We start from the raw sequence: 13763 nt of genomic DNA on the forward strand, positions 1-13763 counted from the left end.
AACAGACCTCTGCTGCATTGGCGAAGGATAGAACTAATTTTTGCGAACTGTCAAATTATCTTAAATCCTATTAATCTGCCACCCTATAGACTACCTCGAAATAAAAAAATAATGATGGTTTGAAGAACCTGGCAACTATGTATAAAGCTTTTCAATTTTACGTAAAGGATACGCTGAAATGCCTAATTCTATAAAATTTTCGTTATACATCCCATACACGATCACTTGACCCGGGCGGTTCATCTACGCCAGGGCTTCCCGAACTTATTTTGTCTACTTTGAGAATAAATTCTTTTTTAGCGCCCCCATTTTTTCACCTACTTAAAAAGCACTATAGCGAGTCCTCCCAGTTGAAATTACTAATCGCCTCTCAAGCCTCTACACAACGCCCCCATTTTTTGCCTGATCTCTTACCGCCCCCTTTAGGCCTGCAGCGCCCACAATGGGGCGTTATCGCTCACTTTGAGAACGGCTGAAAAGGCGGGAAAGTTACGCACTGTGTTATTTAAAAAGTGGACAGTTGATGCCTTTATTGTGTAGTCGACTCTTGTTTTTTTTTTTGATGAAAATTATTGAATTTTCTTTTTTTAAATAAAATTATTTTTGTGATTGTGTATTTTTGTGTAAATTCAACTGGTACAACTCACAGAAATAGTTTTCATCGAATTTGACTGAATTAAATTTTTGTTATTTATAACAGAAATTCTTCAGAATTTTCACATCCCTAACGATTTTATCGACTTTGGTTAAGTAACCTAAGGCCAATTATGTTCTGTACTAGAACCATCACCTGTATCAATCAACAAGTATTTCAATGTAAGCAAAAAGGCTTCCCAAACCGTGAGCGCTCGTGAACATAAGTGAACACATACACTTCGAGTGACAACTGAAATCGGCCTACCCTGCATCCGTCACAACTCACCTCGGCTTTATCCCTCAACAAAGCTCGAAGTGTGGCTGCGAGATGCGGCAGCAGCAAAGCTCTGGCAGCCGGCGCGGCGCACAGTGGTCCACGGACCAACTCTAGTAGCGCCAGCATCCTTTGAGTGCCGAGACGACAAAGGGGCAACGCATCCAATGCACGGATTATGTATGCGCTGGGGGAGATCAAATTTAACATACTTACATACATACAATTATTATTGGTATTTTTTTTTTTTTTTGTGATGTGATTTTTAAATCTAATTCTTATAATCTCAATCTTTAGATTGCTGTTTTTAGATTAAATTATTGAATATAAATACATTAAAAACAATAAAAAAATATTAAGTTCAATTGGATATGCCTCTATGATCAGAATGGTATTTTTTCAACCGGGATGAAAAGTTCGCTTTTAGTCCCTTAGCACGCGGGAAAAAAGTACCCGATTCTCTATTATTTGTCGAGGTCCAGAGAAGGTTTAAAAGGTAAATAAGTATGAAAATCCTCGGAATTAAACAATAAAAAAAACGGAATTAAAAATAACAATTTTGTTTTTCGTTAATGTGAACCCTCCCCCCCCCCCATCGATTAAGGCACTACGAAGTCTGCCGGATAATAAAAATGGATTTGAATAACTCGAGTTATAGTAATTAAAACGGAGAAGATATTATAAGAAATTTAATGTTTACAATAATTTCTATTCATAGAAATTTTAATATGTTACTAGGTTAGACGTTCAAATAAAGTAATGGAAATGTTTGATAATGTATGTGGTGATAAATTACACAACTCTACAAAAAAAACTTCGTTCTTCGTCCTAACGTTTATACTAGGGTTTTCCGGTTAATTATTCACAAAAAGGAAAATAAAATATGTACCTTTTTTTGTATAAAGTTTGCTTTTGTGATAGTTATAGTAATAATACTCATTTTTAAATTTTTTTATAAACTTTAATACTTTCAAAAAAACCGCGCTATGACAGTGGGGTGTTTACGTTTACACAGAGACCGCTACCACTAGATGGCACTCGAGTCATAAATAACGATCAGGCGTTTTGTACAAGCCCAGAAAAACTTAAAATGTCACGAAAGTGTAAATACGATGCTGATGCACATTTTGTTTCATATGTGGTCGATTTATTAAAGTTCAAAAGCAAACTGTTTCATGCCATGTATTTATTTTTCGTCTAATTAACGATCTGAAATATCGAAATTTTATGCTTTGCAATCAAAGTCAAATTTGGAGTTGACCCGTGTTACTTATAACATCAAAATTTTTATTTTGAATTCGATCTTACCAGAGCTCTGTGTCCGGGTACACTTTGATGATGTGCGGCACCGCGTGCGGGAAGTACTTCAGCGCGGATCCCTGACACGTGAGCACGTGCTCGCCGCACCGCATCAGCCACACTAGCGCTTCTAGAAGCGTCTGTGCACACAAAGGTGTTAATCATCGACTGCGCAACACTGAACCCTGTCACTCGCCAATAATTATAATATTACGCCGGTAAGAGTAACGCCATCTATTGCCGAATAGTCGAACGATTATTGGAGGATTTAGTAGCACCTAGAACGCTCGAGAAGTACAACGCCATATATTGTCAGATAGCGGAAACACAATGGTAGGGATGTGTGGAGTATTCTCGATAATTCTAGGGATGAGATATCGACTATAAAAGCGGTGCAGGGATGGTACGCAGTCAGTTAGTAATCGGAACCACTCGAAGCGAAACAGCGAACGGATCACCTGAAGCGAAGCGGAACAAGCGAATTGAGAGTTTTAAAGTGTTTGTTGAGTGTTTTAAGTGTTCATACAGTTCATACAGTGTTATTTTTTTTTTTATTGCTTAGATGGTTGAACGAGCTCACATCCCACCTGGTGTTAAGTGGTTACTGGAGCCCATAGACATCCACAACGTAAATTAACTTGTAATTCGGTATAATTTTATTAAACCTGAACCCCAACACGTAACAATAAGTATCAAGTTTGTGAGTGAGGTCGACGTTATCGAAAACTGTTTATGCCTTCTTCGTGTGATTCAACACGTATGTGCGTGAGTTATTTTATTATTACAATAATAAGCTTTGTTTGTAACATGATTTTGCCGACTGTCCGCGTTTATTTTAACAACTACCCACAGTTAAAAAAATATAATTAGTCGTGAGTGTTCGATTAGTGATGTCTTCTTTCATTTTTATCACTAACCCACAAAATGACAAAACTATCGATAACGCTTTTCGACAACATAATGCGCATCACTATGCCCGTCCATAAGGCTCGTGAGTGGAAGAGAGAGCGAAATACTCGCTTCACCGCTCCGATCTTTTATGACCCAAGCTGCACGGACAAAATAATTCTACTATAGTTAAATATTAATATACTGTCTGTGATTGGGAATAAGCTGTCTACCATATCACGGACTCGTTGTACCGCCCGGAACTGGTGACCCGATCTACAACCATCAACCAACTACTTCCAAAGGCTCACGTCGAATAGCGCCTTGAAGCCGTCGTCGGCAGCGCTGTCGCCCAGCGCGCTGCGGAGTTGCCTTGAGCGCACCACCAGCCGCAGCAGGCTCTCGATGCACTTCATGCAGACCAGCAGGCGCTTGACGGCCGCCTCGCTGCTGTTCGCCGTCCGGATCACCCACACCATCACCGTTATCAGGGACCTGGACACGGTTACGTCAGCATTTAGCTTTTTTTGCTAACTTTTTTGTTATTGCTTAGATGGGTGGACGAGCTCACACTTTTCTTAGGTCTAAATCACTCTTATCGTCTTCTCGCATTAAAACTGTATAATCTCAAAACTTACTAATTTTACAGGAGAGTGTTTTAAAGGTTTAACATGTCATTGTGATATTTTTAATATTAATCATATTTGAAACATTTTTTTTCTTTACCAGTTACATTATCTGTCTTTTAAAGTAAGATAAAATAATGTATTAATTGTGTTAATAGTAGTCAAAATATTATAGGTAAATTAAAAAAAAAAAAAAAAAAACTAAACAACGCTCTTTTGACAGTATTTATGAGAAAAATACTGGTACCTACTAATACCAAATGATTCCGCATATTAACTCAATTTCGAATATTTTTGGAAATTGTACATTGATGTGCCTTTGGAAAACATACAGCATTGTATTATGAAGAAGCAGTGTGTACTTAGCTTAGATTCCTTGTCTATGTCCAACCATAGACCGTCAATTTAGTTCCATCTTTAGCCGCTAGGTGCTGCCAGCAAGTATAAAGGGAGCGCAGCCATCTTTGATCTACATAGCGTTGTGTACTTTCGTACTGTGAAGTCGCAAGTCCACAAATATTTATTCGACTTCTTATTAATTGCAAAAAATATTTATTTTGTGTTTCTATGAGTGTTATTTTGCAATCATTACGAGTATTATTTACCAATCCTATCATCGGACGCCATGAATCACGCGTCATCTGTTGGAGGTGATGTTGAGTCAAGCTCCATAATTTCCGAGAGGGAAGATGTCCAGGCGAGACGCGATGGAGACGCCTCGCGTTCGAACAGCTCGTCAAGCGAAAAAGAACAAAAGGAGTCTCTGCGTAAGAAACGACGAGGTTCAAAGGTAACGGTCGATCTTCGAATCGGCTCGTTATCCCACCAGGTCAGTGACGTTGTAAATCTAATAATGCATCAACTGTGTGTAACAATTGAATGTAACGAAAAATGTTGTAAACAAATTGATCTCGTCAATACGGAAATTTTGACAAAAACACAACAGATTTAAACTAATAATCTTTGTAACATAATTACTGAAAACTTTGACAAATCGTCTCCGTCGTACAAGTTACCCGTAAAAAGCGTTTTAAATTGTATGCGGAAAAAAGGGCCGTATGTATAGAAATAACACGTCAAAGTTTAATTTCCGTGGTCTCTAACAAAGTATCCTGTTGCCAACGCACCACTCATTGAGGAATTTTTGTTTGATAATAGTAAATTGAAATCTATTCAGTCCCTCGGAGGGCTACAATCCTATTTGTCACGATCTCGTACAAAAGGTAAGCCAAACATTATAAACAATCATAGTCTGTAACATCTGGCACAATCCAGAGGGGGGCAATTGAAGACACCGACGGGAGGCACTGAGTGCCACCAAAATTGTAATAATTTGTAAACCATGTATGGTTACCAAATACCGTAAAAAAAAAAAAAACAAAAAAAAAAAAAATAACAAAAAAAAAAAAAAAAAACCTTTTTTCTGCGGAAGAAAAGCGACGGATCAATGCGTCCAATTTTGGATCTTCGAGAGTTGAACAAGGTCGTAAAGATAAAACACCTAACTGTTTTCGGACACCTAGGTACCAAACTTTCTCCACCCAGGGGACTGGATGATAGAATTGAACATTTCTCAGGAATATTTTTCTAGTATCAGTCGCAAAATTTCGTCGATACTTCTTGAGGATCAGTACCAAGGTACCAGTATCGGTACCTCCAGGAAGGAATCGGTACCTTCTTATGAGTTAGTATGAAATGACATGCCTACCCTTCGGTCTGGCTTCAGAGCCACACCTTTTTGCTTCTATAACATGCGGGTCGCAGAGACCTTGCGTGCAAAGGGAACTCGAGTGCTAGTGTCTACTAGACGACTTCCTTTTTGGTCGACCAAGACAAATCCAAGTTGAAACTTCAGGCTGCAGAAGCTGTGAAGCTTTTGGATTAACCTTTTTTGCTTCCATAACATGCTGGGTCGCAGAGACCTTGCGTGCAAAAGGAACTCGAGTGCTAGTCTACCTAGACGACTTCCTTTTGGTCGACCAAAACAAATCCAAGTTGAAACTTCAGGCTGCAGAAGCTGTGAAGGTTTTGGATTATCTGGGCTGGCATGTCAATTTCCATTATATAGGGTACTCGGTCGCTCGGTCGCTCGGTCGCGGAGATATTGCGTGCAAAGTCGAGTGCTAGCTTACCTACACGACTTAATCTCGTTTCACCAAGACAAATAAACGTTTTTGTTCCCATAGCATGCTCGGTCGCGGAGACCTTGCGTACATAGGGAAGTCAAATGTTAACGTACCTACGCGACTTTCTCTTGGTCCTTGAAGACAAATACACCTTTTTGCTTCCACAGCATGCTCGGTCGCGGAGGCATTGCGTGCAAAATCGAAGTGCTAGCTTACTTACACGACATGATCTTGTTTCACCAAGACAAATAAACGTTTTTGCTCCCATAGCATGCTCGGTCGCGAAGACCTTACGTACATAGGGAAGTCAAATGTTAACCTACCTACGCGACTTTTTCTTGGTCCATGAAGACAAATACACCTTTTTTGCTTGCATAGCATGCTCGGTCGCGAAAACATTGCGTGCAAAGGGATGTTGAGTGTTATCCCACCTACGCAAATCCCACCAGGTCCATCAAAAGAAGTCCAAGTTGAGTCTTCAGGCCACATAAGCTGTAAAGCTCTTGGATTATTTGGGCTGCCAAGTCAGCCTTACAAAAAATCAATTAGTACACTGGTTCAAGAGATGACATGTCTAGGGATTCGATGGAAAATTGCGAGAAACGAAGTGGCCACTCAACAACATCCTAGCTCAAACTCTGACGGAATTACATCAATCTATGCTAACTTGCAAATTTTCTTGCGAAGTTTCAAGAAAAGGGGTAAAAAACAGGCCATCCTGCATGTGTTAACAATTAAATGCAGTGCTGACGCGAAGCCACATGTTAGACATTGCCGATACACAAAACCAACCATTTCCTGGCAACGGAAGCTTCGGACATGTGTAGGGGTTACAAATGCAGTGCTGACGCGGAGCCACATGTCAAACATTGCCGAGACCCAAAACCAACCATTTCCTGGCAACGGAAGCTTCGGACATGGGTAGGGGTTACAATTAGACAAAATATTAACGTCCTGTCTATGGTCAGCTCAACAACAGAAACGGCTCACCCACAAAAGAGCTATTTGCAATGGTAGTGACAATCAAAATGAATCTGAAAGTATTTCACTAACGTTGACCTTTCGATTTTTAAACCTAAGCGATAAGTTCAAGATAACTGTCAGCTTATCTCTCGGGGAGATACAACATCATAGCCGACAGGCTATCACGAGGAAATCAACCTGCGAAATGGCACTTTTTACCACAAGTGACCACAAAAGTTTTTCGAAAGTGGAGTCATCCGGATATAAACCCATTCGCCGACCAAGATTGGATACCTTCAGCAGACCGTAGAGGATGCAACTAGCACGGAGAATTCCTCCTCTCAACCTTCTCCCCAAAGTACTGACTCACTTCAACAGTATCTAGGGAACCTACCTGGTAGTGTTCCCAGACTGAGCGAAAGCATTTGGGTTTCCAAGCCCTCAGATCCCGAACGCTAGATAACTCGCACGAAATCCAAAACCTGCCCCCTCCACAGGTTAAACATTAACCCTGAAAGCTTAGAAAGGGGGGGGGGAGGTTGTACAAATAATGACTGGTCTAAACAGGAGAAGATTTGTTGAAAATTAGCTGGTGTCAATCCACTTTGTCAGCATACTTACCAGCAACTAGAAGATGGTGCATATGGTGCTACAGTTTTAAAATTGATCCTAAGTCTGCAGATGTTGCCAAATTCTTTCTTCTTTTCCAAAAAGAAAATTTTGCCTATAAAACAATCCTTCTGCATCATAAAGCAGCGCTGTCGACTTTCTGTGGGCGAAATACATGTAGGACAGCAAACATTCTCAAGCTCTCTAATAAAAATTGCTATTTTAAAAAAGCCATCGGAATAGCTAAACAAAATTCAACTACTTATTACAATTTTACTAAGTGTAGTCCCATTCACATGAGATCCGAGAATAGTTCTAAACTGGTTTTCTTCAAACCCAGCCACCACATCACGCCTCAATGTAGCTTGAAGGACACCAACAACCATGTTGCTGGCTACGGGACGCAGAGTTAATGACCTTACTTTGCTCAACATTTCTAAAGACAGTTTCTTTGATAACAGAGAAAAACATCTTTCTGATACCAGTCTTTGGGTCTAAAATTGAAATCCATTTTCGTCAATAATCTGCATAAGTGCTTTCTAAACATGAAACTAAAGACATGCCCGGTAAGATTCGTAAGGACTTTTTTCTAACTATGTGTGTTGTCACAAAAGCGGCATCCCGTACTGTAATTGGAAACTGGTCTTCGTTCAACCTTACGAGGTAATGGCATCAACGCATCTCTAAGAAGTGGTAGATCAGCAGTAGCCTCTGAGATGGATTGATAATGAACCAATGGACGAAATACTTTCTAGAGGCAATTGCAAATCATCCAAACGTTTACAATAATTATTGCCGAATAATAGAGCTTCGTAAAGATCCTCACGATTCTTTTTTTCAACACATTTACTTCTACATGATGTATATACATCATTTATACAATTTATACATTTTCTTGTATATACAAGATAAAATGTTTATTACAAACTTATAAATATTTTTTAATTATTGAATTAACGTGGAAGTTAACAACTGTTTTTTCGATTTAATAATTATATAAATTATGAACATTATCATTGCGCTTCATAATTTTATTATGGCTTTACCTATTTCATCATAGCGTTGTGCTTAATAATTTCACCAGCAGATAACAAACACGTCTTCATAATACAATGCTGTATGTTTTCCAAAGGCACATCAATATTACGGTTTTACATAACAATAAAACCGATATTATGTGCCGAGAAGGAAAACATACAGCATTGCAGGAAGTTCTTCCTGGTGAAGACTATGAAGATCAAAGATGGCTGCGCTCCCTTTATACTTGCTGGCAGCACCTAGCGGCTAAAGATGGAACTAAATTGACGGTCTATGGTTGGACATAGACAAGGAATCTAAGCTAAGTACACACTGCTTCTTCATAATACAATGCTGTATGTTTTCCTTCTCGGCACATAATATCGGTTTTATTGTTATGTAAAACCGTAATACTTTTAATGCGAAAAGACGTTATGTGTTCTTAATAATAGGTCGTTGCTCAGAACTGTTTTGAGCGTCTCCACGATCGACAAGTTGATGATTCTGATGTCATGATAGTAAACTATAACATGTACCGACCTCAAATTTCAAAACAAATGTGACGAATTTCTAAGTTATTGCGACGACACTGTCCTTTCAAAGCTTTTTTTTTTAATGCTTAGATGAGTGGACGAGCTCACAGCCCTCCTGGTGTTAGGTGGTTACTGGAGCCCATAGACATCTACAGCGTCAATGCGCCACCCACCTTGAGACACAAGTTCTAAGGTCTCAAGTATTGTTACAACGGCTACCCCACCCTTCAAACCGAAACGCATTGCTGCTTGACGGCAGAAATAGACAGGGCGGTGATACCTACCCGCGGGGACTCACAAGAGGTCCTATGTCTCGAGGTGAGTGGCGCCATTTACATTGTAGATGTCTATGGGCTCCGGTAACCACTTAAGATGAAGTGAGCCCGTGAGCTAGAAATGCAGAAAATTTGAGGCAAATTGCAAATCCCTAGTTGTATGGTTTATCGAAATACAGCGATCGATGTGCTTAGTGCGAGTTTTTTAACGTTTTCGATAGCGTAAAAGTTAACTCAAATTTGTATGGAGTTGGAACAGCGCCCCTAGCGGCAAACGCAGGCAAACACGGGTATCGATATCCCGACCTTTTCTACTGTAATAATAAATCAACCCTAATAAAAACAGTTACATTCATTATCGAAAGTATAAAATCAACTCACTCGTAAGCCAAAGCGTCGCAGAAGCTCTCGTCTATGTAAACGTGCAGAACGGGCTGGAAATGCTGGTACTTGTGATCGGCGACCAGCGATATGACCCTCAGCAGGCATTCAAACACCAGAACACCGTAGCTCTTGTCCGAATAATATTCTTGGTCTTCTTCGACCTTTGAATGAAGAATAAACCACTAAAATTAAAACTCCCACCGATATCACCAAAACTAAACATGTATCTATACTTCTATACCAATATTGTAAAGAGGAAAGATTTGTTTGTTTGTATTGAATAGGCTCCGAAACTACTGAACTGATTTGAAAAATTCTTTTACTGTTTGGAAGCTACACTATTCCCGAGTGACATAGGCTATAACTATATAACTATAACTCCAATAATGTAACCCAAGGTGTAAAAAATTACCTAAAATATTCTTTACATTGCGTGCCCTGCGAAAAATATTCATGATAGAATAAAATAATGTATTACGACTTTGTAAAAAACATTATTATTTACAAAAAGTGTCGCGACAGCATATGTCTAACTATTATAGTTATGCCGCAATAAGTGTTCCTTTATTTAAAAAAATAAAACAACGTCAAATATCGTTCAAGTTTTTGTTAAAGGCCCCAGCGGAGCCGGAGCGTGCCGCTAGTGTTTTATAAAAATGATGTAATATGAATAACATTTTACGACAGTCGTCTTATAACGAGTTCATAAAACTTCGATAACTCATTAATTAAACTTAGAAAATGAATTATTTTTCGTTTAGGTATATTAATGGAGAATGGAGAGTAGAAGTAAGGAGAGCTATCTCAGTGAAGTAATGTGTCCGCTGAGAGGGAGCCAATTAAGATGGCGCCACAATAGCCACACTTCTCCTCAAACCAGCAAACTTGAATTTGTATAAAACTACTTCCTACACTAACGCTATTTCGGAGTCTCCCAACAATAATAATAATTTGCTATTTAGATGTGGCCACTTTTTCAACTTTTCCCCTATCTACCCTCCATAGTTTACATCAAGGTAATACTTTACTGCCTTTTTTGGCTTCGGGAAGAGCGCCCATACAGCCTAGATAATACATTCAAGCTCGTTCGGACTAGGCAGTTTATGTATGACCCATAGGCAGTGGCTTATTTGTGATTCTGGCGTGGATAAGCAAAGGGTTCCCTACCTGCGTCAGTATGCTGAACAGCGTGTCCAGTATGTCCTGAAGGAACTTGACCAGCTCTTCGCTCGGGACGTGAAGCAGCTGGGTCAAGGCCGGCCGCAACGTTCCCGGCGTTCGATGCGTGCTCCATTTCAGAACACCGAGGATTTCCTCTGGAATAAAACTCGGGCGGTTGTCAATGTCGTCCATTACCACGATTAGTTAACAGGGGGTAGAAGATGAGCCGGTTGGCCCGTCAATGTAATGAAAATCTTCTTATCCCGACTTACTCAAATATATTTTTTTCTTTGGATTGCCAATTCGCCTTATTACAACACTACGTGTACGGTGTCACGCAAAATAAAAAGAAAACACAATCGTTTTTTTTTTTTGTCATAATATAATGAACTATAGGTACATTGGCTTACGTTAGATTTTCGCGAGACATACACATAATTAAAACTACTTCTTATTGTCATATGACATAAAATCACAGTTTCCGCAGTTGCCGACGACTGGGGCGTCATTCGACGATATTAGAATAGTTTCTATAAAAATATTTCTAGACTTCCACTATAGACTTTCAGAGGCATGAGTACTAAGTGTCAGTCGTATAGTCCAACGGTTGGCCCACCCTTCAAATCGGAAGGTACTACATCACGGCAAAAATAGGCCGGGAGATAATACTTAAGAAGTCGTCGTGGCCTAAAGGATAAGACGTCCGGTGCATTCGTATCTACCGATGTAACGGTGTTCGTATCCCGCAGGCAGGTACCAATTTTTGTATTGAAATACGTACTTAATAAATTCACGATTGACGTTCACGGTGAAGGAATCGTGTAATAAAAATCAAACCCGCAAAATTATAATTTGCGTAAGTACTGATGGTACCTCTGTGTGAGTCCGCGCGGATAGGTACCACCGCCCTGCCTATTTCTGCCGTGAAGCAGAAATACGTTTCGGTTTGAAGGGCGGGGCAGCCGTTGTAACTATACTAAGACCTTAGAAGTTATATCTCAAGGTGGGTGGCGGCTTTTACGTTGTAGAATCAGTTGTGCCGTCCACCCATCCAAGCAATACAAAAAAGGGTATGCACCTTTCTGCGTCAGTTTCGTGGAGCACAGCTTGGTGGCGACGGTGAGCGTGTCCCGGTGTATGAGGGACAGCACGCCCCGGGTCAGGCCCCGCTCAGCACCGGCCGGGAGCTCGTCCCGTTTCGAAGGCAGCCCAAGGCAGACCGCGGCCGCCTCCTTCTCCACCTCGGCGGGGTTCGACCTTTTGTTGTCAATCTGAAAGAATTGAAACGTTGCATTTTTTTGGAACGAAGTTCCTCATGGGACGATACGGACGGGTACCCTAACCGGGCAAAAACGTCCGTAATGTTAGATTTTTATGAGAGCATAGAACGTAGGAATCATGTGTGATGCGGATCTAGTCAGACAAAAACATTTAGTTGCGGTCCCACGACTCTACCAGTAACCATCAGATTATCAAGGACTTTTTGGCGGGAGCGCGAGGAGTGAAGTTGTGTGATTTGTTTTATTTTGTCTATTTAGTGTTTCTTCAGGTTTAAATGTTTAATAACGGTGGTTTATTATCTGTTTAGTATCTGTGAAAGTGCACAAATGTGGGAAAATGAAACAAAGCCGCTGGACGTAGCTTCTCGGAATCCTACAAAAAGTCTACTGAAAAAATCTCAGTAAATGACCACCATTTTACTGAGATTTTACTTACATCCCATATCATCTCATCTCATTTCATTTGATTTCATCCCACTTGATTAATATCTCAAATTAATCATCTTCATTTCATTTCATTTCATCATTTTTCACAAAAAATAAGAATATAAATTAAATTAAGACATGACTTAAAGGTCTTAGTTACCAGGTCACAAAATCTCTTTAATTTTTTTTATCAGATTATCAAGTTTTGTGACTGCCTATCTGAATACTTAAGGAATTGTTGTAAATAATTTAACTGTTGAGAACTCACTTTGTAAACGCACAGGTTGTGGTTGGTGTCGGGCGTGGTGGTCCCTTCGCGCTGCATGAGCCTGAGGAAGGCCAACGCGAAATGCCTCTCCGCCCGGTCCTTGGCTTCGTTCGAGCTCCGGTGTCTGCACAGGAACACCAGGTGAGCGTCTTTGAACTCCTCAATGTTCAGACACACCTGTAATAAATTCATCCATATGCAGCTGAGAGCCTTGAGAGGCTATTTCAGCGTAACCTCAACTAGTAGGTGAGCTCACGGGGCTCAAACCTGACGACGTTGCTAACACGAACCCTAGCAAAAGCCATACTTCGCAGAATCTACCACCGGATCGGAAACGCGACTCACTGAGAAGATCCGGCGAGAAACTCAGTGGGCTGTATCTGTGGGTTAATTTACTCGTCGAGCCCTTCGTCGCAAGCGACGAGTTCGACGATAACGATGACCGGTGCTTGAAGTACCTAAAAGCACCGTTAGTGGATCGGGAGGATCCGCAATGACGTGTTTAGGGCGACGTCGACTGCTTTCCATTCTTTCCGCAGGATCGGGAATGTAGTTACCGGCGGCCACGATGAGAGGGTTCTCGTGTCGTGCCGCTTTATCGAAGTGGCTGTTTTTGTAGTAAACAATGATACAATAGTCGACTAACTGTTCACAATACACTAGCTTTTGCCCGCGACTTCGTCCGCATGGAATAGTTCACAAATAATGCTTTATTTTAGAACAAATTTGGTTGGCATAAAATAAATATTAATATAAATATAATAAATACAGTGTTAGATAGCCCGTTTATTGAGGAAGGCTATCTATATAACATCACGGTAAGATCAATACAAGTGGAGCACCAATAAAGAATGTTTCAAAATAGGGGTTTAAATAGCTTCCTTAACATTCTATAATTCAAAAATATCTCATATAACATGTCATAGAGTGTTATAAGAGATTGCTGTACCTGCCTGTAACTGGCTTACATACCAGGACTTAATTTTATACTTGTTAAT

General features: G+C 40.2%; 1 protein-coding gene and 1 long non-coding RNA gene across 4 annotated transcripts in view; both read right to left on the reverse strand.

The window, feature by feature from the left end:
- Positions 1-13763, reverse strand: part of mbc (dedicator of cytokinesis protein myoblast city) — a 67012-nt gene that overhangs the window by 32182 nt on the left and 21067 nt on the right. For all 3 annotated transcript variants that reach the window (XM_089738908.1, XM_089738907.1, XM_028181210.2), the window contains exons 12-18: positions 12766-12942; positions 11870-12062; positions 10798-10946; positions 9628-9791; positions 3409-3592; positions 2219-2349; positions 923-1097 (exon numbers count right to left, since the gene is read on the reverse strand). In XM_089738908.1, the coding sequence (XP_089595034.1) occupies positions 923-1097; positions 2219-2349; positions 3409-3592; positions 9628-9791; positions 10798-10946; positions 11870-12062; positions 12766-12942 (1173 nt within the window). The remainder of the gene's footprint in view (positions 1-922; positions 1098-2218; positions 2350-3408; positions 3593-9627; positions 9792-10797; positions 10947-11869; positions 12063-12765; positions 12943-13763) is intronic.
- Positions 4886-9014, reverse strand: LOC149499781 (uncharacterized). Its single transcript, XR_016325516.1, has 2 exons — positions 8468-9014; positions 4886-7581 (listed from the first exon to the last, which is right to left on the reverse strand). It is a non-coding gene; the product is annotated as an uncharacterized LOC149499781 (long non-coding RNA).

This window comes from Bombyx mandarina, chromosome 26 (assembly GCF_030267445.1).
Source record: "Bombyx mandarina strain Sakado chromosome 26, ASM3026744v2".
In the NCBI taxonomy this organism is placed as follows: Eukaryota; Metazoa; Arthropoda; class Insecta; order Lepidoptera; family Bombycidae; genus Bombyx; species Bombyx mandarina.